Source organism: Sapajus apella, unplaced genomic scaffold, assembly GCF_009761245.1.
Source record: "Sapajus apella isolate SASKATOON/1434 unplaced genomic scaffold, GSC_monkey_1.0 scaffold3, whole genome shotgun sequence".
In the NCBI taxonomy this organism is placed as follows: Eukaryota; Metazoa; Chordata; class Mammalia; order Primates; family Cebidae; genus Sapajus; species Sapajus apella.
Genome location: NW_022436943.1, coordinates 7057123 through 7081024, shown reverse-complemented (window position 1 = coordinate 7081024; position 23902 = coordinate 7057123). Strand labels below are relative to the sequence as shown.

The 23902-nt window shown below is 42.4% G+C and overlaps 1 protein-coding gene and 2 pseudogenes across 8 annotated transcripts; 2 read left to right on the top strand and 1 right to left on the bottom strand.

The window, feature by feature from the left end:
• The first annotated feature begins 295 nt into the window (after positions 1-295).
• Positions 296-1505, top strand: LOC116530780 (annotated as a pseudogene).
• A 1514-nt stretch (positions 1506-3019) lies between these two features.
• Positions 3020-12268, top strand: PDP1 (pyruvate dehyrogenase phosphatase catalytic subunit 1). Of its 7 annotated transcripts, none has more exons than XM_032249137.1 (3): positions 3119-3284; positions 4115-4149; positions 8187-12268. In XM_032249137.1, exons 2-3 carry the CDS (start codon positions 4119-4121, stop codon positions 9842-9844), a joined length of 1689 nt encoding a protein of 562 aa, XP_032105028.1. In that variant the 5' UTR covers positions 3119-3284; positions 4115-4118; the 3' UTR covers positions 9845-12268. The 7 variants fall into 7 exon arrangements, with proteins under 7 accessions (XP_032105013.1, XP_032105028.1, XP_032104999.1 ...); XM_032249108.1 differs by lacking the exon at positions 3119-3284 and adding an exon at positions 3317-3422; XM_032249114.1 differs by lacking the exon at positions 3119-3284 and adding an exon at positions 3547-3563.
• A 6778-nt stretch (positions 12269-19046) lies between these two features.
• On the bottom strand, positions 19047-19638 carry LOC116529418 (annotated as a pseudogene). The gene has a single exon (XR_004259498.1). The product of XR_004259498.1 is annotated as a U6 snRNA-associated Sm-like protein LSm6 pseudogene (transcript).
• Between the last annotated feature and the right edge of the window lie 4264 nt (positions 19639-23902).

Genomic DNA, 23902 nt, shown 5'->3' with positions numbered 1-23902 from the left:
CCGAGTTGCTGGGATTATAGGCATCTGCCACCACACCCAGCTAATGTTTCGTATTTAGGAGAGATGGGGTTTCAGCATCTTGGCCAGGCTGGTCTTGAACTCCTGACCTTGTGATCCACCCCCCTCCCCGCCCTCGGGCTCCCAAAGTGCTGGGATTATAGGCGTGAGCCACTGTGCCCAGCTACCTTTAAAATTTTTATCTTACATTTGAGACAACTGAGGCATGTAGAGTTGCCCAAGACCACATAGAAAGCTGCAGAGCTCCGGGAGCCGGTGCGGCTGTGAGGGGCCGCATCTCGCAGCAGCTGCCCCGGCCGGGCATGGTGTTGGGCACCGGGCCCGCCTCACCTGTTGGAGCCCAGGGTAAAGGCAGCAGTAATGCCAACGCCAGCAAGCAAAGTGAAGCATGGCGATGGTCTCAAAGGGTCCCGGATGGCAGCCACAGCATCCGACTCCACTTGGAGGGTTTCTGTGAGAGACAAATTGCTTGTTAAAGAAGTTGCAGAACTTGAAACTAATTTACCTTGTTTGCCTCGTCATCTGGACTGCTACTGACCGCCAGACCTTCCTGATGTACTGTTTCTTTTGCAGATGAGGGTTACTACCAGGGTGGAAAATTTCAGTTTGAAATTGAAGTTCCCGATGCGTACAACATGGTGCCTCCCAAAGTGAAATGCCTGACCAAGTTCTGGCACCCCAACATCACAGACACAGGGGAAATATGTCTGACTTTACTGAGAGAACATTCAATTGACAGCCCTGGCTGGGCTCCCACAAGAACATTAAAGGATGTTGTTTGGGGATTACACTCTTTGTTTAGTGATCTTTTGAATTTTGATAATCCACTGAATATTGAAGCTGTAGAACATCATTTGTGAGACAAGGAGGACTTCTGGAATAAAGTGGATGACTACATCAAGCCTTATGCCAGATGATAAAAGGGGATGATTGCAGACCCATGGACTGTGTTAGTTTGTCTCTAACGTGAAACAGCAGGAGGTAGCCCCTTCTCCTGTCCTCATGCTCGCTCTCAGTCCCCTGGATTGCCCCAGTCCTGTGACCATGTTGCCCTGAAGAAGACCATCTTCATGCCTGCTCATTGTAGATGGAGAATTCAACATAAATACAGGAAGAAAATGTGCTTGGGCTTCTGAAGAGTTGTCTGCTTACCTTAATATGTTTACTTTTTTGAACTTGTATAGGCTACTGGTGAAATTCTTAAGAAGTTGTAATGAACTCAAAATTGAGGCCAGAGCTTGCTTTCGCTTTTCCACAACAAAATTGGTTTTCTCCCCAAGGGATGCTAATGATGTGTTCAGTGTAACTTGCAGATTGGCAATAAGGTACCCACTACAAACTGTGATTGGATGCAAAATCTCTTAGCTTCTTTCACGAATGTTGGCCCTGCCTAGATGTTGTGAAGCTTCCCAGAATGCATAGTCATTCACTGTAGATCTCTTACTGGAATGCATATTTTATTTAATGTAAGTATATTTTGGAACAGATTTGTAATTTGTACAATTTAATGCTTTATTTTTTTCTATTCAAAAAAAAAAAAAAAAAAAAAGCTGCAGAGCTGGGAATGGAACCCAGCCAGCCTGGCTCCAGATGCACTCTTAATCACTAGGCTACACTATCCTATACATCTATGCATAGGATGCATCTATGAAGAAGAAACCAGATACATACATAAATTAGATAATAGGAAAAGGACCGTGAAGAATATTTGCGAATTTATGGGAAACTCAAGAAGCAAAAAGGAGAGGATGGAGGCAGATGGACTTGTGAAAACTGGGATGAAGGCCAGAGAGACTAGCCATAAAAGTTCCCTGGGAAACCTGGGGATGGGCAAAAAGATTCTCCTCTAGTTTATTTGGAGAACAGAGAATATAGCAACTTGAAAGATCCAGGAGTTATGAAGCACCAGTTTGGGTATATAACATTTTTCCTTTATTACATAAAAATCAGGTAATTCACATCATTTTGTGAACCTGACTGGCCAGTATGAAGTTATATGTAATAAAGTCAACTTATTGGAGAACACTAGGCAAGTGCAATGCTCTACCTGCGATCTCCAAGGAAGCTTTTAGAAGCCACTATCTCACAAAAGGGATGTATGGATGGAAATCACTGAAGAGCCCTCGAGATGTTTTCTGTTTTACCATAGCCAATACCAACGCCACCTTAAATCTAATCTCATCTGAGTCTAATCTATTAGAAAAAATCTCATGGAGCAGGAATGGGACTTATAACAGGGATCGACTTGGATGAAGGTCTTCTGACTCCAAGTCCACTGTTCTTTCCTGGTAACCATTCAGGGCAACTGAGACGGTATTGATTGAAAACTCCTCAGAAAACGTGAGTACACATCTAGGCTACAGAGAGAATTCCCTCATCACAATTCCGTCGTGCTGCTGTCTACACCTGCTTCCTTCTCTGGGACGATAAAAAAAAAAAAAAAAAAAAAAAAAAAGATGGGAATTAATGCTCCTAAAATCTGCAACGTATCAAATGAAAGAAGGAACAGCCACTCTCGAGGTTCTTTGCTACGCCTTGTACCGCAGGCTAAGATGAGCTGCAGGGAGTTGAGGTTCCCGTGGGGCTCGGAGCCGCGCCCGCAGCCTACCCTGGGAAGCCCACACCCAGCCGCGAGGTGCGGGGGAGGCTTGGCCGCTGGGCCGGCCACCCACACCACCGCATCCCTGCCGAGGTGCTAGGAATTCCAGGAAGCCTGCACGGCGGGGGAGCAGCCTGTCCCTCGGGCCCCACGCACGCCAAGACGTTGGAGCCGAGCCAGAGGCTTCCCCCATCCTTGGCCCGCAACCAGCTCCCCCAAAGTCGCCCGGCCCAGAGGACCACCGCGCCCTAGGGCAGCGCAGCCACACCTCGCACCCGCCAGAGAGAGGGGTCACGTGAGGCGGGCCCGGGGAACCAATGGGCGGCTCGCACCGAATGGAAGGGATTGTCTGACCCCCGTGACGTCACAAAGCTGGCGGGCAGCGCTCTTCTCTTCCGCCCCCGCCCCTCCCCCGGCCGCGGCCCTACCCACCTCCCCGCCCACTCGCCACTGCGCAGCCAATCAGGAGGCGGGAAGTGCTCCGGCCCGAACGTGCGGGCGGGGCAGGGTGGCGGCCCCACAGGGTAGGGGCGCGGAGTGGGCCGGCCGGGGGCGAGGGCCCGTGCTCCCGGAGCTGCACGGGTGTACGTGGAAGGAGCGCCGAGCGTTGGCGTCGCTGCCGCCCCCTCCTCGTCGGGAAGAACCAGCTGGTCTCCTGCCGTGCCCGGTTAGTATTCCCTGCTCCCGGCCACGAGCCGCCCCGTCCGGAATCCCCACCCGTCCAAAGTTGTGAGGGGGCGCCAGGTGTGTTAGTGGAGCGGCGGCCGCAGGCGTGCGGAGGGCGGGACGATCCCTGGAGCGCCGAGTGCGCGCAGGGGCGTCGGGGCTATGGGGCTGGCGCGGGGGTCGTCGGGGGGCTGGGGCGGGGCCGCCATGCAGCTCTCGGGTCCTCCGGGCCGTGCGCGCAGGGTGTCAGCACTGAGGGCGCCGAGGTGCCCGCGGCAGGGTGAGCTCCGGGGAGGCTGCCGGGCTGTGGCTCTGCCTGAGGGTCTCCCTGACGCACCCCGGGTCCGGGCTGGCCTTGCTGGCAGCCTCCCGCCGGCGGACTGAAGCGGGCGCCTATGGGGCTTGGGGGAAGGGAGGTCGAGGGGGGAGGGAGGTCGGGGGGGGGAGGGGGGTCGGGGGCGGGCAGCGGGCGGGGCTGCCGTGCGCGCCCAAGGGCTTCGAGCCCCGGCTGGGTGGAGGGGCTGGTCCTTGGGGCGCGCTCTTGCTCGCACCTGGGCCACGCTGCCTTGGGCTGTGGCTTCGCCTCCCCGACGGGGTGGGTTGGTTTGGTTGGCTTCCTTCTCTCCACCCCTTTTTCCCTCCTCCATCCTCTTCCCCCTCCCAGCCCATTCACCGGGCTGGAGCAAGACCTCGCCCCTCCTCCGCTCCCGCCTCCCCGCCGCCGCCTCCTCTAATGAGCATCTCTGCCTTGCTTTCAATGGGCCGGTGCTGCTGTCGCTGCTGCTGCCCGCGCGGGTTGTGGATGTTGTCGGCTCCGTGTTGTGATGACAGGAGAATGTGTGTGTGTCCCGGGCCCAGACGAATTGGTAGGTATTCACTTAACTACCTGCGTTGGGTACCCAGGAAGGATGGTGACAGTTTTTTGTGTATGGATGGTTTTAGGTGGGTCAGCATGGTATTAAGGGATGAAATTGATTGGAAAAAGCGACAAAGGCTTCTAGGATTGGGATAGCGTTGATGCCTTTGTGAGTGCAGTTTTTCAGATAGCGATAAAGGAAACTAATCTAACAAGTACTGGCATGGTGCTTCGTATCTATCTTCATTCATGTAAAAAGATAACAGGAGCTGTGAAATGGCTAGGCATTTCCAGAAGAATGTTGAAAAATCGCGGATGGTCTGTATGTAGAGTGTTTAATGCAATCGGATTACATAAACTGGGGTTCTGACACATTAAATGATTAGCATAGCTTTTCATTTTCATTTACATCAGAAGCTTTGCAAAGCGAAAGGGCTCCGGAGTGGGTGCCTTAATAGCATTTGCTAATTAATTTGGTCCATGGTTCTGTTGATGGAGTGGAAGAAATGTCTTGGCACAGGCTCTGCTAAGTACATCAGTAAGAATGGATGGGTCTCTTTCCTGTTTCTGGCTGCAGTGCATCTCTTTATTATTCATTGGCAAAATCAGCCAAATCTGCCTGGGACGAAGATACTGCATATAATGTGGCTGAATCTGGATCATGGAATAGGAACTTTTCTGTGAAAATTGTGATCAGGAATAACTTGAAAATTTGACACTGCTCTGTTTTACCAACAGTTGTACCTGAATGCTGTTCTTATTGCCTGATCAAGAGCCTTCTACACTAATTTAACAAGTTTGTCTCCAAAAGTTTTGATGTAGAGGGTTTTGTTGTTATTGCATCAGTGGATATTCTGAAGGATATTAAGAGTTTTTCAGTGCTCATTTATTGTTTACGAAAGCATTTGAAAGTACTTTGACTCCAAAGGGTATCTGATCTGATGGAGAGAATATATCATACTGGACCGATGAGGATAGAACACTCATTAATCACAGCACAGTTTTCATAAATTCCAACTTACTTAGGAATTTTGTCTTTTGAAGGCATCTTGGGGGTTGGGTCATTCGGATATAATCTCAGTCCATATGCTAAGCCTCTGCGTAACTGAAAGATACGGTCAATAAAATTCACTCTCTCATTTTTGTTTTTAATCTTAATAACTTTTGCCTTGTAGGAAAAATGTAATGGGGAATTGGATTGTTTGATATTTGAACTTAAGTATTTTTCAGAGCACAGGCTGTGTGAATCATTGGCTTTTTGTCACTAGATTTCACTCATTTTGCAGTCAACTACAAAAGTAGAAAAGATGTCAAAGCAAGCCGGTGTGGTGGCCCATGCCTGTAATCCCAGCATTTTGGGAGGCTGAGGCGGGTGGATCGCCTGAGGTCGGGAGTTTGAGGCCATCCTGACCAACATGGAGAAACCCCGTCTCTACTAAAAACACAAAATTAGCCGGGTGTGGTGGTACATGCCTGTAATCCCAGCTACCTGGGAAGCTGAAGCAGGAGAATCGCTTGAACCCAGGAGGTGGAGGTTGCAGTGAGCTGAGATCGTAACATTGCACTCCAGCCTGGGTAACGAGCTAAATTCCATCTCAAATAAAAAAAAAAAAAAAAAAAAAGTCAAAGCAAAGGAATTTAAGGAAAGTGTAGGTTTCCTGGACTTGTTATTCCTTAATTAGACTATCGAACCCTGTTATGCATCTATCAGTCCTCCTTCCCACACACACAAATACTATTTTGAGTCAATCTACATTCCATACAGGCACATTTTTGTTTTTTTTTCCTGTGAGATTCTTAAGTTTTAAAGAAAGAGCAAATGCAGACCTAAAATTATGAAGAAAAATTGTTTTCATTAAGATTACATCAGTTTACATTTTTAATGATAGAAAACTTTTATACAAAGCACAAAATGAGTTGATATGCTTTCTGCGTCCAAACCCAAAGAGAGATATGGTTTATAAGCGTGGCAGCCACTGTCATGTGGCCCAGCACATCTTCTGGCTCAGCCATGTACACTTAACCTTTGGATGACTTTCACATTTGAAGTTTGAAGTGCTTTTATTTAAATGGTTACTTCTGATGGATTCCTGTTTCTCTGGAATTTCTGTTTTTCATTAGTGCATTTTAGGATGCTTGTTTGGTTATGGACTCTTATTTCCGAGAGTATAGCCATCACTTTCTATTACCTGATCTTGTCTTCATTTTCATAAACAAATCCCTTCTTAGATAGTGCAGTTAAAATGATGATCTTTTCTACCACTTGCAAAAAAGAGAATCTCTGTGGCTGGGTTATGCAGTGCTTATTACAGAAGCAAAAAAGAATTGGTGATTATTCAGTGTTTAGTTTTCTTTGCTTCCCTCTACCCCGATTTATCACTTTTTCTCAAATTACTCTTCAAAAAAGGTACATGAAAATAACATATAACTAACACTTGCTATGATATTTGTTAATCCCTTTGCTTCTTAATGAGTTTAGCCCTGGGGAGGAATAGTTGCTATTAACTCAGATGATTTTATTTTCCATGTTCCTTTCTGTTTGTTGCATTTGTTTATTTAAAGAATTTCCAAAGTGTGTTTCTTTATAGTCCAAATGACTATTTTGAAGCAGTATCTCAAGAATTCAGGGAAAATGTATGTTGTTGAGGAAGAAGAGGGATTTTTTTTCTTGCATAAATTATCTAGATTAATGATACATTTTCATTAAAGTTTCTGAATAAATGCCCAGAAATTATTTTCAGTGTCATATAGTGAGTGATACGATTTTTAAGTTTGTAATTCTAATGCTGTACCTTTTCAATCCAAACCTTAGACTATTATTTGACTATACTGCTTTCCTGGAGCAAATAGATACTTTTTTTTTTTTTTTTTTTTTTTTTAATGTGAGAGAAAACATTTTTGGTCTTTTAAAATTTATTTTTAATTTACAATTGATACTTAATAATATATATTTATGGGGTTCCATGTGATGTTTCAGTGCATTTATTATACATTGGTATGCATTGTGTAATGATCAAATCAGAATAATTACCATATCCAAGAAAACATTTTTTCTAGGGGTTAATTCTACTTTGGCTCCATAGTAGACAAAAATGCTTCTGTGGCTTTTCTTTATTTTATTTTATTTTATCATGAAGGGCATGGTAGAATTCAACAGTGAATAAATGAAACCTGAATTTGATTTCAAAGCCTCACTTCCATAAGCATAAAGACATGAATCCTAGAAGAGCCTTAGATAGCATCTACTCGCTTCTGGTCATTTACCGGTTAGAAGAGTGAGACTCAAAGATGTGAGCTGACTTTTCCAAGATTATCTGGGAGTTGGTGACAGACCTATGCCCGTTTGCCTGACACATTGCCATAGTGTCTAGAGAAGCAAGTTTTGCAAGACCATCTACTGGGGTACAGGAAAAAAATATTGGAATTTCTTTTTTTATTTAATTATGTAGAAATTTTTCAGTATATCTCACGATGCATATTACTATAGTAATATATGTATATGATATACAAGTAATTCATAAATATACATATGTTTGGGCTGCATCTTAACACTTTTGGTCATAACCATGTGTAATCATGATAAAAATTGACCACAGATCTATGTAAAGGATCTTCATAAATGGAAGAAGGCCCTGTGTAAAATGGGAGATTTCAAGGCATTTTTTAAGGATAGGGAGGGAGAAGGATGATTGGTCAGGTAGACTGCTACTGCATAATGTTATATAACCTACATCTCCTCAGCTTTTCCCAGCCAAATCTGTTGTACATTCTGCACAGTTTGTACTGTACAAAGAAGAACAAAGAAAAGAGAAAATTGAAGTTTTGCGTACAGGAGCCAGGAGTTCAGTCCTGGATCCACGAATGATTGGGAGTTGTACCTACCAGAATACACCCTGTAGAAATAGTACATGATGCATGAATAAAATGTAGTACCTTCTAGCAAAGGCTTAGCATGTAGATTGATTTGGTTAATATTTGTTAGCAAAGCTAGATTAATCTGCAATGTAACTCTTTTCTTTGTGTACATCTGTCTAATTTGTTGTCTAGGAATCCCAGTCGGAAGTTCCAGCCTGCCACTGTTCTCTGATGCCATGCCAGCACCAACTCAACTGTTCTTTCCTCTCATCCGTAACTGTGAACTGAGCAGGATCTATGGCACTGCATGTTACTGCCACCACAAACATCTCTGTTGTTCCTCACCCTACATTCCTCAGAGTCGACTGAGATACACACCTCATCCAGCATATGCTACCTTTTGCAGGCCAAAGGAGAACTGGTGGCAGTACACCCAAGGAAGGAAATATGCTTCCACACCACAGAAATTTTACCTCACACCTCCGCAAGTCAATAGCATCCTTAAAGCTAATGAATACAGTTTCAAAGTGCCAGAATTTGATGGGAAAAATGTCAGTTCTATCCTTGGATTTGACAGCAATCAGCTGCCTGCAAATGCACCCATCGAGGATCGGAGAAGTGCAGCAACCTGCCTACAGACCAGAGGGATGCTTTTGGGGGTTTTTGATGGCCATGCAGGCTGTGCTTGTTCCCAGGCAGTCAGTGAAAGACTCTTTTATTATATTGCTGTCTCTTTGTTACCCCATGAGACTTTGCTAGAGATTGAAAATGCAGTGGAGAGTGGCCGGGCACTGCTGCCCATTCTCCAGTGGCACAAGCACCCTAATGATTACTTTAGTAAGGAGGCATCCAAATTGTACTTCAACAGCTTGAGGACTTACTGGCAAGAGCTTATAGACCTCAACACTGGTGAGTCAACTGATATTGATGTTAAGGAGGCTCTAATTAATGCTTTCAAGAGGCTTGACAATGACATCTCCTTGGAGGCTCAAGTTGGTGATCCCAACTCCTTCCTCAACTACCTGGTGCTTCGAGTGGCATTTTCTGGGGCCACTGCTTGTGTGGCCCATGTGGATGGTGTTGACCTTCATGTGGCCAATACTGGCGATAGCAGAGCCATGCTGGGTGTGCAGGAAGAGGACGGTTCGTGGTCAGCAGTCACGCTGTCTAATGACCACAATGCTCAGAATGAAAGAGAACTAGAACGGCTGAAATTGGAACACCCAAAGAGTGAGGCCAAGAGTGTGGTAAAACAGGATCGGCTGCTTGGCTTGCTGATGCCATTTAGGGCTTTTGGAGATGTAAAGTTCAAATGGAGCATTGACCTTCAAAAGCGAGTGATAGAATCTGGCCCAGACCAGCTCAATGACAACGAATATACCAAGTTCATCCCTCCTAATTATCACACACCTCCTTATCTCACTGCCGAGCCAGAGGTAACTTACCACCGATTAAGGCCGCAGGATAAGTTTCTGGTGTTGGCTACTGATGGGTTGTGGGAGACTATGCATAGGCAGGATGTGGTTAGGATTGTGGGTGAGTACCTAACTGGCATGCATCACCAACAGCCAATAGCTGTTGGTGGCTACAAGGTGACTCTGGGACAGATGCATGGCCTTTTAACAGAAAGGAGAACCAAAATGTCCTCGGTATTTGAGGATCAGAATGCAGCAACCCATCTCATTCGCCACGCTGTGGGCAACAACGAGTTTGGGACTGTTGATCATGAGCGTCTCTCCAAAATGCTTAGTCTTCCTGAAGAGCTTGCTCGAATGTACAGAGATGACATCACAATCATTGTAGTTCAGTTCAATTCTCATGTTGTAGGGGCGTATCAAAACCAAGAATAGTGAGTGGCTCTTTTACTGGCAATTCTCAAATGATAGATATTTAAAGGGCAGATTTTTTAAAAAGATACTACTATAATAAACATTTCCAGTTGGTCATGGTCATTCTAAGTGTTTACTCATTTGATACCCTAGCTAGTCAAGTACTCCACATTGACTTTGCAGCAGGGTGGCAGGGTCATGAGAGTCTGGTTCTGCCTAACTCAGATTTCATGGCACCTGCACTTGAAGCAAGTCACTCCTTATCACAGGTGTTTTGAAACATTTGCTTCTTTTACCAACTTGAGAAAATTAGGATGACCTGGCAAATAAGATCTTGAATAGGCCAAAAGCAATTATCTTACTATGTGTAGCCTCTTGGTTAAAGTGAAGAAACAGTACTATTCACACCCGCAGACCCCTTTCTTCACTGAGATTCCAGTGTACATGAGAACATATATTTATTGCATGATTTTCTAGGTACACAGTCTATGCATTATTCATATACATTTATTTTAGCCTGAAGTGGTTTTCAAATCCAATACTTTAAGCCATAAATGACCAAGATCCAAGCAATCTGAATTTGTTTTTGTGATTATTTGACTGGAATGCATCTTAAGTGGAATAACTATACTCTGTTATCCACCCGATTCCTAATGTAATTGAAACATTTTCTATTTTGCCACACACTTGAAGACAATAAGGGTTTTTAGTTTTATCTACTCTTCTATTGAAGTTAAATAAAGAAAAAAAGATTTTTTATTTGTATTAATGAAAAGCTTTAGTTTGAAATAAGGAGATCCAGAATAAAAAGAAGAGACTGATCTCTTCAATTATTGTCATCTGTAGCCACCAGCACACCACTCTTATGTAATCTCCAAAGGCTTGGCATGCTGTAAGTGTGTGTGGGGTAGACTGCTGCTGGGGAATTGTACTTCTTATTTAGTAGTGATAAGAATTTTCATCATTTTTGAAATTTTAAAGATGACATATAAAGTAAGTTTAAATATCAATGTTGGGAGTAAGATTTAATGTTACCATCGGGTGTTAAGACAAGAGAAAGTTTTTGTTTTTCTCCATTTAGACATAGATCAATTAAAATATTTGGGTTTAAATTGACTAAATGCTTTAAACATATTGTAGCTTAAGATATATGTGTTAAGATATATACATGAGAAACTTTAAAAGGTAGCTGCCGTGCATGCCTGATGCTTAATAGAACACTTAGTGGTGTCAAACATTGTTTGCAGCAGTCTCCATAATTATATTCAGTCCCTTCTAATACTGTATCAACATAAATGAAAATAAATATATTTGAATTGGCTTTTTGGGAGCTTATTTGATATGCATCAAATGGCATTTTGTTCCTGTGTTTAATAGTGACCTGTATACAGCTGTGCATATATTTTCATCACTTATTCTAGCATCATGGTTAAAAAAATGGCTGTGATTATGTTTGATATTCACCTGGATTTTAATACAAGCCAATATCAGCTTTCCATTGTATAATAACTTGGGTGTTTAGGAGTCTTTTCACATTTTTGTGGGATATGAACTAGATGTTCAAGGACGACTCCTGGACTGTGGATACTGAATCACTGTAGTATTGGCTGCAGAATTTGTTTCAATTGAAAATAGACTCAGGAAGATTGCTGCTTGAAATATAATGTTTATTTTTTGAAGTGTTTTTGTTTTTATTTTTTATTTTATTTTATTTTTTTAAGTCAGCTTGTAACTTTTTTCCTGGGCAATATTTGGGACTGGGAAAGGCTGTACTATATATTTATTTCTAAATGTTTTGACTGGGCCTTTTTCTTTCGATGAAATATGTGGACTGCTCTAGCAAACCCTATTTTCAGCTACTATTCAAATATTCTTGAACACCATCCCTGAAGAGCTCCGTATTATACACCAAATACTGTCTCATCTCTGTGTAGTACAGGGAATATAAAATTGGTTTCCTGTGGTCATGATTAAGATAATATTATTAAACAAGAAACTTGGTCTGCAGTCTGAAAGCTGGTCTGCTGTCTGTAAAAATGAAAATGCAGCATGGAGTTGACATTGTGGAAATGAAATAATTGGGTATTAGAAATCTGAATGTACTGTCATCTAAAAGCAATTGTGATTTTATGGTAAGTGGCTGTCACTGTGATATGGTGTCTAGAATTAAAGAATACATGTAAACTTTCATGGTATTTAGCCTTAAATTTTTTTAAAATTTAAACTTTCTAACATGTATTTAACTTCTGTATTTCTATTTAATCAGTGGTTCATGATATATAATACACCCTTAACTAGTAAAATGGAATGTTGGTGTGGTACAGAGCACTTGGTAAGACAACTGTCTTATAAAAGGTGTATGTGTGTGAAGACATGCAAGTTGAATGTACAGAATGGTTGGAGAAATGTTCACGGTGAATTAAAGCTTCATATCTGCTTTCTGAATGTCCTGTGTTTGTTTTTAATAACAAGATTCATTAGATGCTTCCTATGCATGGTAGATTAACTTTAGGATCCAGTAGATACATAGTACTTCAAATTTGTAAAAATTGGGTATAATTTAAACAAAATGCACAGATTTAAAATTTGCGATGTAACATTTGGTAACACCCCAATAAAGAAACTTCAGAAAATTTCCCGTGCCCCTTTCCAATTAATCCCTCCCCTCATAACTATCGTTCCACTTCTCTCTCCATAATTTTGCTTCTAGAAATTTATATAAATCATGTACTTAAAAAAAAAAGAAAATAGTGTCTTGCTCTGTTGCCCTGGCTGGAGTGCAGTGGCATGATCTGGGCTTACTGCAGCTTCTGCTTCCTGGGCTTGAGCAATCCTCCCACCTTAGCCTCCTGAGTAGCTGGGATTACAAGCATGCACTGCCATACCTGGCTACTTTTTGTATTTTTAGTAGAGACAGGATTTCACTATGTTAGCCAGGCTGGTCTCGAACTCCTGACCTCAAGTCATCTGCCCCCAGCCTCCCAAAGTGCTGGGATTACAGTCTGTTCCTGGCCCATATATGTACTTTTTTATGTTTCACTTTTGCTCAATTTGGGAGATTCACTTATGTTGTTGAATGTATTCTTAATCTGTTCCTTATTACTGAATAGCATTCCAGTGTTGGAATGTATCACAGTTTATCCATTGTCTATTGATGGACGTTTTCAGTCTCCCTCTGTGCCCTATAAAGATAGTTTTAGATAAACAGTTCTCAGAAATAATATTTGGTTAAGGTGTACCTTGCAAATAATGATTACAGGTAAGTTTTACGTTTAAAGCTTTATTGGTAGGAGCCTTTTTTTAATGCTCTTAAACAAATGGTGGGAATTTTTCATGGTGAAAAGTTTGGTAGGATTAAGGCATGACCCTTTGCTGTTGGCCTCTCTGTACCTCTCCTGTTGAGAATTTAAGACACAGAGTCTCACTGTGTCACCCAGGCTGGAGTGTAGTGGTGTGATCACAGCTCATATAACTTGGCTTTTGATGGTTTGGGTTTATCACTGCATTGGCCATTGCTCTGATTAGGGATGAGGAAGGAAGATGAAGTGCTGACGGGGATGGAGTGACTGACTTGAGTATTCCTGCTTTTATTAAACAAGGTTAACACTTCCTAGAATGAGATTCTGTCTTCACTAGTCAAACACATAACCTCAATATGGGTTGTTAGTTTGTCCTTGGGTATAGCAAGAAGATCTAGGTAACTGTTATCCTCTCCGTAGGTTGACATATTTAATTCTGACTTTTTTCATGAATAATAAAACAGTTGCTATTTATTGTACAGTTTTTCAGACCTTCAAAAGCTAGATTCTGTTAAAATTGATGCAGTGGTGCCTTTACTACACAAACAAGCTGAATAAATGAAGACGTCTTAATGGCATCAGAATTGGCTTGTTACGGTATGAAAATCATTTCCTTTTTTCCTTTCAGAATGTACTCTAAAAGCCAAGCTAATCCTGTTACGGATTAAGTTCTTATGACAATATAATTTATAACCCTGGATTGAATCACACTGCATAGCATTGTTTTCTAAATAGCCCTCAAATTACAAGTCTTCAAATTGAATATAATAGAAATGATGAAATTTGTGTACTCCGTATGGCATTAGAAATGGTTATCCAGTGCATGTATATTACGGTCCACACAATTTAGGCTCATTTAGCCAATATTTAGGTTCATATATGGTCCCTATCCAACCCTCGACTCTCTATGTGCAGATTGAGAGAAGTTTCCTTTAAGGGTCCACCAGGAACTGTAGCTGCTGTTTGTATCAGGTACCCAGCTCCAAAAGGACTGGATATTTCATCCTGATTCATCTTAACTACTACCCCTACCCAAAGGTGGGTGGAGGAGACAGTTTTCCATCCAAGTTCCTGCCCAAACTCATGAGTTCTCTGCTTTTCTAAAACATATCCAGTTTACTGACTTCCTGTTTGTAGCACATGCTCAACCAAAGTGCACAATCAAACTTTACTCAAGTGTGAGGTTAGTGATCACATTCAGCCTTTCAGAAACTTCAAACCCTGGGCACTAGCAACAAGCCGCCAATAAGAGCCAACTAAAGATTTTAATCTGTGGCGATGAACCAGATTGTCTTTTTGAAGGACAGGAACTGTTTTATTTGCTGGCAGTGTTGCCTCAGAGACCAGCCTTCTGGCATGAATGCTGAGAAGAATGGGAAATGTGACGAGACCTAAGCTAGGCAAAAGAAAAGTGAAGGAAGGGAAAGAATGGCATTGGCAATTGCTGTAGTGATTAGAGAGGCAGTAATGGGGTCAGGGAGCCTGAGATCCTAATACTTTGTACCCGTGACAGGGATGAGAGTAAAGCACAGGAAAGACAGCAGTGAGCTAAATGGTAGCAAGGCAAAGGACTTTAAAAATCATTTTTGGCCGGCCGTGTTGGCTCACCCCTGTAATCCCAGCACTTTGGTAGGCCGAGGCGGGTAGATCACCTGAGGTCAGGAGTTCATGACCACCTGGCCAACATGGCAAAATCCCATCTCTACTAAAAATACAAAAAAATTAGCTGGGTGTGGTGGCATGCACCTGTAATCCCAGATACTCAGGAGGCTGAGACAGGAGAATCACTTGAACTTGGGAGGTGGAGGTTGCAGTGAGCCAGGATCATGCCACAGCACTCTAGCCTGGGTGGCAGAGTGAGACTCCGTCTCAAATTTTTTTTTAAACCCTTATGTGCACACATATTTTATGATAGGGCAGCAGCAGTTGACATTATCATGGCCATTTAGTCCTGGTCCATTAGGTAAGCAAAAAGGAGAGTCTTTGACCATATGGAAAGGGATCTGTGGTACCCAGAAGGATAGTTTTCTTCAGAGAACTTTGCTTAGAAAGTATTTTTCTTTGCTCCAAACCTGTAGATAAATAGCCTAATTTAGCCTGACGAAAACAGAGATGGGATCATTAAGGCCTTGGTGTCAGGAGAAACAGCTGTGAGACTGAGCAGACCTCAGAGAATGATGGTTGTTAAGGCAGGGCCTTGCTGACCGTGAAGTCAGAGCCCTGTGGCCCTGGGTGTAACCAGAAAACACACTTTGTTGCAGCCATAGTAATACAGTAACCACAACTACTGTTTCTTGTGTACTTACTGTGTGCCAGGTTCTGTGAAAAGTATACCATATACATTTTCTCATTTTATCCTTGTGCCTGCTAGTGCCTGGCCCTTCAACCCCTTCTCTGGCTGTCTCTGCCCTGCTCTGTGGACTCGGAAGCCAGACCCTGCAGGCTGTAGCTCCCAGGGCTCTTTTGCATCCTGATTGCCATTTTAGTTCAACCAGCAGGTAACCCCAGCAGATGATCAGAGGGTGGGATGAAAGAGAGGCTGGGATATTTCTTCCTTATTCCATCCATGCGGTGGGCTGCATCTCCAGCCTTAGCTGATTCCAGGCCTCAGTGGGCTCAGGTACCATTATTTCCTTTTCTTGTCCTTTCGGCCTTAGGGAGGATAATGACTTCCCACTGTTGCTAGTCTCCAGTTGCCCCACCACCCTTTGTTTGTTCCTTTACCTTGTTCAAACCTCTGTAAGAAATCCATTCATTTGAAACATCTAGGGTAAAGTCAGTTTCCTGCTGAGACCTGACCAATATAAGCTTCAAAGCAAGCGAAAGTATTATATCCCCTATTTTACCCACCACAAAGGCTAGGTAACTCGTCCAGCATCACGCACCAAACAAATTCATGTCTGTGCATTTCAAAGTCTGTATGTTTAATCACCACAGCACGCTGCCTGGCCTCTCTATGTTACCAGAATGATTCCTTTGGAATCGAGAAAGCCTGAGGCCTAAGTGGCCAATAAGCAAGTGATTCTTTGAGAAGCAGAGATGAAGATTGACATAGCCCAGCAGTTAACCTAGCACAGAGGGAATGGAGCCCCCAACACATGGAAGGAGTGAGCTGGGTGCAGAAAAAACAGAATTGTGGTTTTACAGGTTAGAACCAGATGTTTCTCACTTAGCAGTACATTGCAGTACACAGGTACATGTTTCTTAGTTCCCCGTTTCACTTGTTGAAGTATTTATTTGTCAGTATAGTCCAGGCACTGAGGATAGGTGTTAGAAGTGAAAGGTGGTTAAAAGGTAGGGTCTGCCTTCAAGGAGCTCATAGTTTGGAGGGAAAATTACTATTGAATAAAATAATAATTACCCTTTGCTAATTAAGGATGGTTCAGAAGTTAAGTGCAAAATTTCAACAATAATCCAAAAAAAGAGTGACTAAGTCTGTCCTACTGTGCCATAGTGACAAGGCAGGCCCTAGAGAGTCAGGGAAGTTTCATTAGAAGGGACAGTGCTTGAGCAGAGATTTGAAAGGGGAAAAGGGATTTGCCAGGCAGAAAAGAATTCAGGGGCCAGGCGCAGTGGCTCATGCCTGTAATCCCAGCACTTTGAGAGGGCAAGGCAGGTGGATCACCTGAGGTCAGGAGTTCGAGACCAGCCTGGCCAACATGGTGAAACCCCATCTCTACTAAAAATACAAAAAATTAGCTGGGCCTGGTGGCACAAACTTGGAATCCCAGCTACTTGGGAGGCTGAGGCAGGAGAATTGCTTGAACCCAGGAGGCAGAGGTTGCAGTGAGCAGAGATTGCGCCATTGCATTCCAGCCTGGGTGACACAGCAAAACTGTATCTCAAAAAAAAGAGAAGAAAATCCAGGAATGACTTTCTCGGAAGAAGGCAGAACTCGTGTTAAGGCACAGACACGTGAAAACACTGTGTTTGAAGAGCTCTGAGTGCCTTTCGTATGGGTAGAACATGCACTGGCGGGGAGCCATGGTGGGTGATGAGGTGGAAGGGTAGGAATAGCACAGAAGAGCCTGAAGCAAATACACAGTCACTCTGGAGCACTTTTGTAGCCAGCATACCTTTAGAGACAGGACTGCTTGAGAACGCAAAGGCCAGCCAAGACAAACATAGATGCAAGAGTTGGTGGGAGCAGGGTTGGAGGAAGAAGGACAAAGGAAGGTCAGCTGGACCTGTGCCAGGCTGAGATCTGGCTTCTAGCCACTCACAGGTAGGAGCCTAGACTAATTTAAGTGAGGAGGGGTTGGTGGTTCAACAAGAGAACATCTGTGTGATTTGCATATTGCCATTAGTCATTCATGTGTCTGCAGTCAAATTTAGTAACCTGGTGTTTAGTTCAAAGCATACTCATATTTTCATTTCTCTCAGTTCCTTGGCTACTGTAGTACACTTACTGAACACTATTCAGGTACTGGGCAACTTAAAAGCTATTGAACTCGGGTAACCTAACCAGCCATCCATCAAAGTCTTGGACCATGATGGCTGGATTGAATTACCAGTCACAGATTGGTTCAGTCCAATCTAGCAAGTGTTTATTGGACTGCTTCACAGTTTTAGGTATTAGGAATATCTGGTAACCAGCCTTCAGGATGGCTCCCAGTGACCCCTGACTCCTGGTATTTACATCCTGTGTAGTCAGTACACTCCGGGATTGGTTTATGTGACCAGTAGAGTATAGCAGATGCAATGGGATGGCCTTCCTGAGATTAGATTATAAAAGACACTGCAGCTTCTGTCTTGGACACTGTTTTGCTCTTGGATCACTGACTGGGAAGAGCCATGCTGTGTGCAGGCTTCTAGAGAGGCCCATGGAGAAAGAGACTGAATCCTTCCAGCAATCACATGAGTGAACTTGGAAGCAGATTTTGCAGTTCAAGTGTCATCTTCATGGCTGCACCCCTAGTTGACAGCATGACTGTGACCTCATGAAAGACCTGGAGCTAGAAAAGCTGCTCTCAGGTTCTAAACCCGCAGAAACTGTTTAAGAAATAACTGTTGTTTTAGATGCTAAGATTTGAGTTAATTTGTTACACTCTTTAGAATTTTACAGTTTGGTCACACAGACACTGATTATTTGACTGTGTCTCCAGCTTGGTATTATCTGGTAAACAAGATGTGCGATGACCAAATAAGTCACATGTTTAAAGGCCACCTAGGTTCAAAGAAGTGGAGGTAGATCTACATGTACTCTCATGAAAAAACTTGGAGACGTATTTAGCGGAAGAGGTCAAATTGTATAATGTGGTCTTTATTTTTATTTTATTTATTTTTTTAAATATACTCTAGGCTGGAGCACAGTGGTGCAATCTTGCAATCTCATTGCAACCTCCATCTCCCAGGTTCAAGCGATTCTCATGCCTCACCCTAACCCCACCCCCGCCAAGTAGCTGGGATTACAGTGTGTGCCGCCACGCCCAGATAATTTTTGTATTTTTGTAGAGACAGAGTTTCACCATGTTGACCAGGCTGGTCTTGAACTCCCGACCTCATGTGATCCTTCTGCCTCCCAAAGTGCTAGATTACATGGTGCCTGGCCTTATGGTCTTATTTATGTTTTTTAAAAAAAGCTGCTCCAGTTTTCTAGATTGTCAGTGAAAGGGAATTCCACTCGGGGAGGAGCAGCTGACAAGCCAACCCATGATCCCCGGTAAATCACTTTCACTTTGGGTAATTTCTGCTAATTTACTGTTACTAATCCTTGAGATTCTCAGCAGGTATATATACACATTAAAATTCAATATTTGAAAACATCTGTTTAACAGTGTTCAAAATCATTTTTAGGTGAAAGGAGCATTTTGTTACAGGAACTAATAGTATGGTTAGTAAATAAATGATATATAATGTAAACATCAGGCCTCTCTGGCCTGTGACTATAAAGTAAGGTCATAGGTCATTCTAATTTTTTTAAAAAATAATCTTGTAGGAAGAGATGCATTTTGTCTTTTTAAAAATTCTTTTAGCATTCTGTACACTGTCAAAGAGGTAAAAGAAAAATGACTGAAACTTAAAAGTGAAAGAATGCTTCACAATTAAATCCACAATTGTATACATTTATCTTACATGTCAGTGAAAAATCACCAACTATTTTAAAAACAGGACAAATTACATCACAAAAGAAGCAAAAATTAGAAAAAAATCATTAAAAAATATATCCAACTATGAAAAGTGTTGCTCTCTTGGTTTCTTCACATCCTTCTCTTCTGCGTACTGATGTACAACCCATTGCTTCCTTGGATAAGTGCATCCCCATACTTATTCTTCAGTTGTCCACTTACATCTTCTTCTGTCTGCTCCAGGGCTATATTCATCAGGCAAGCCAGGACCTCTCCATAATCCATTCCAGAATAATTTTACCACAACTGGTTGTCCAGTGATTTAAGAAGTCACTAGGGGTTTGCTTCCAAAGACTCATTTTAACAATCTTGGGAGGCAGGAAACCTGAATTCTAATCCTAGCTCTGCTACTTAATTAGCTGTGTGACTTGGATAACTCATCATTTCACCTCTCATGGCCCCAGGTTCCTCATCTTGCCAGCTGGATCCAGAACCCTCACCCAAGGTGCCCCATAAGCCCGGCCTCCTCCATTATAATTTTTAAAATTGAGTTAAGATTAATATGCAATAAAAAAGCCCAGATCTTAGAGGATCGATATGTTCCAATGATGTTATACACCTATATAATCACCATCAAAATCATATATAAGACATTTTATTTTTTTATTTTTTATTTACTGCTCCTAATAGAGCAGGACTCTCTCACAGCCACTGTGCCCTGAGTATCCAGGACATTTTCATGGTCCCAGAAAGTTCCCTTGTGCTCTTTTCCAGTCAGTTCACTTCTCCTGAAACTGCAAACACATGCTGATTTTTATCACCGTAGAAATTAGATTTCATCACAGGCGTGGTGGCTCATGCTTGTAATCCCAACACTTCGAGAGGCGGAGGTGGGTGGATCACGAGGTCAGGAGTTCGAGACCAGCCTGGCAAACATAGTGAAACCCCCTCTCTATTAAAAAAAAATGAAAAAAAAAAATTAGCCGGGCGTGGTGGTGGGCAACTGTAATCCCAGCTGCTTGGGAGACTGAGGCAGGAGAATCACTCTGCCGGGAGGCAGAGGTTGCAGTGAACCGAGATCACGCCACTGCACTCCAGCCTGGGCTACAGTGTGAGACTCCGACTAAAAAAAAAGTAGATTTCATATACATGGAATCTTATATCAGCATCATGTTTTTGAGATGTATACATGTGAATATTAATAATTTTTTCCTTTTGTTGAGTAATATTCCATTGTTTGACTGTACTACACTTTGTTTATCCACTCACTTCTGGATAACATTTGGGTTGCCCAGTTGTTGGCTATTATGAAAAAGGCTGCTATAATACTCTTGCATACGTCATTTTGTGGGCATATGTTTTCATTTCTCTTGGCTGAATACCTAAGAATGGAATTGCTGGGTCATAGGGTAGATGTATGTGGACCTTTAAAAAAACTACAGTTCTCCCAAATGTGTGAGCCATTTTACAACACCATCAGCAATATATGAGAGTGACCATTGCATCACATCCTCACTAACACTAGATGGTCTTCGTATTATTTCAGCCACTCTAGTGGGTATAAAATGGTGTTTCATTGTGACAACCAAAGGCGTTGAGCACATTTTCTCTTGTGTCATTTTTATACCTGAAGTGTGATCTGAACTTGAGTGCTGCAAATTAGCTTGCTCTCTCTGTCTTTTTTTTGAGATGGAGTTTTGTTCTTGTTGCCCAGGCTGGAGTGCAACGGCACAATCTTGGCTCACTGTAACCTCTGCCTCCCGGGTTCAAGTGCTTCTCCTGCCTCAGCCTCCCAAATAGCTGGGATTACAGGCATATGTCACCACGCTTGGCTAATTTTTTTGTATTTTTAGTAGAGACTGGATTTCTCCATGTTGGTCAGGCTGGTCTCTAACTCTCCACCTCAAGTGATCCACCCACCTCGGCCTCCCAAAGTGCTGGGATTATAGGCATGAGCCACCACACCCTGCCAAATTAGCTGTCTTTCTACTGGTGTCTTCCAGTTATTTCCGGCCGGATCCAGGCAATACCTCACAGATTCCCACAAGCCGGTCAGTCAGTCACGGCGAGTCAACCTTTCCCTTTATTCCCCAGGCTCCTTAACATTCAAGGCTCCTTATGTCCCCTTTGATGTTTCCCATTATGGGTTCTGTGCCTATAAATGGGGTGGGGTAGGCGGGAGTGGGGGTTGGGTGGGATGTGAGTGCGTCATCTGTTGCCTGGTTACAGGGATATGTTCCCTCTCCCTGATAATTTGGGAAACTAAAGCACACTGTAGTTTCTACCGCATGGGAATGGACTCCGAGCTTCCTCATTTTTCCTTCTTCATCTCCCCAGCTACTAGGTTACCTATCGTCACCACCCCCGATTTAACTTGTTTCATCACATTATATGTATGACAATTATTTGAGTCATTCGGGTTTTTTTTTTTTTTTTTTTTTACTTTCTTTGAAAGGCAAATTAAAATCAGTGCTGGGAAGATACAACCTAAAAGTAACAAGTTGCGTAGGATGAACTGCATCCCAGAAATAGGGGCATCTATTCAATTTCAAAGGCCTCCACTGAGAGAAAGTTTTCCATGAAAGAAAAAAGAGTCTTAATCTTTTTAAATCTAGTGTTAATTACTCATTTAATGAGCTTTCTAGACTTCCTGTCCTGGAAATATCTGGTAATGGGGAATGGAGTTGAAGCTAATTCAGCTTTCTGTAGTCATAGATCATAGTCACAGATTAGAAGCACCTGTGGTCACAGGTGCTAGATTTTTTTTTTCCCCCTCTTTATTCCTTGGCACTTAGCCCAGTGCCTGAGTTTCATGAGCGGTGCAAGGTTAGAGATAACCAGGTTCACAGACATTTGTGTCTTCCCTCAGTGTAAGACTTTTATTGATGCTATTTCAATCACAAAAGCCACAAGCTAAGGCATGGAGTTCCCAAAGAGGTGATTAGTACTTACTTGTTCATTCATGAGTCGGAGCTGTGGGCAAGGCTCAAGCCACTTCACAAGTCACTCAACATTGTAGACCATACATAATAGTACCCCTAATCAATATATAAATGTAATAGATTAAACATCCCACAATCATCAAGTAATTTAACATCAAGAGAAAAGAAATAGGAGAACTAGGACTGAAAAAGAACAGGACTTGTTAACCAGTCCAGGGAGCGCTAGGAAGATGTAGATAATCTCCTGGTCTCGGTAGGGCGGTTGGTAGAACTTTCAAGGAAGAGTCTTTAATGTGGCAGAGGCTTCAGTGGCAGATTCCAAGTTCTTATCATGAGTGACAGCAAGACCGTGTCAGTTAAGCTGGCCATTTGGAGCTGCTGAAGGCCTGATCTTTTTATGACTAGAGTCCTCTGGTGAGGGCTGATAGTGGAAGAATATGATTGGTTATGTCCTTATCTGGTTGAATGCAGTTTTTATTTTTTGCTTGTTAAGCGAAACATCTTATCATTGTTGGCAAAGTCCCCTATAAAATAGCAAATTGAGGCCAGGTGCGGTGGCTCACACCTGTAATCCCAGCACTTTCAGAGGCCAAGGCGGGCAGATCACCTGAGGTCAGGAGTTTGAGACCAGCCTGGTCAACATGGTAAAACCCCGTCTCTACTAAAAATACAAAAATTAGCCGGGCCTGGTGGTGCACACCTGTAATACCAGCTACTCAGGAGGCTGATGCAGGAGAATTGCTTGAACCTGGAAGGCAGAGTGCAGTGAGCTGAGATTTCGCCATTGTACTCCAGCCTAGATGACAGAAAGAGACTCAATAAAAAAAAAAAAAAAAAAAGAAAGAAAGAAAAAAAGAAAATTGAGTCATCTTTCTAAGATGGAGCTATATAATTATGTCCAAGGTATTCTAAACCCTGAGATCTAATTGGGCTGCAGAACACGCCCACAAAATTGAAAGACTTTTCAGTTTTATTAACATTTTTCCTAATGGATATTCCCTCCCTACAATTTCTTAAAGGTATGATCCAGTAATTTTCTACTTTTTAAAATAGTTTTAGTATTAGTTGTTATTTTTTTTTCCAGGAGAAGCAAATCTGAAGTAAATAAGTTTAAATTGTAAACATTTCCAGCAATGGAGATTTTTATGTTAAAAAGATAGGCATAAGAATTCATCTTTTTGATTGCCAAAAGTAAAATCTAGATTTGGGCATAAATGTTATTTTAATTTCCAGGTGCACTGTGATTGATTATTCTCAGCCTATTTAAAAACGAAATTTTAGGCTTTATTTCTATCATTTAGACAGACCATAGTGTTGATTGTAGAAAATTGGAAAATACACGTAAGCGAATATAATTAATAGATAATCAGAGTCAATAATTATCTTGCTATCCGGTGACAACAATTGTTTACAACTCCATGCATATCGGGAGATGGTATAGGATAGTGGAATTAACTGTGGCTTAGCCACAAGTTGACCTGGATTTGTGTTTCAAGTTGACCACTTCCTACAAATGGTTTTAACCTTTTGTTGCCTCAGTTTCCTCATCTATAAAATGGGGCTAACAATGGTAATTTCTCCATGGGCTTTTTGTGAGGATTAGATGGAATAATGTATAAAGGAAGGGTTTGGCAACAAACAAATACTGTAGATGCTCTTTCTACTATTATCCTTCCATACTTTTTGCTATGCATATATACATTTAAAATAAAATCAGATAGTAGCATGTATATTGATATATAACCTGTTTTCCACTTACTAATACATAAC

Coding starts and splice junctions, on each gene's coding strand:
- PDP1 (XM_032249104.1), top strand. CDS start 4,017: ATGAGCATCTCTGCCTTGCTTTCAATGGGCCGGTGCTGCTGTCGCTGC. Junction 4,150..8,186: donor TCCCGGGCCCAGACGAATTG/GTAGGTATTCAC, acceptor TTTGTTGTCTAG/GAATCCCAGTCGGAAGTTCC.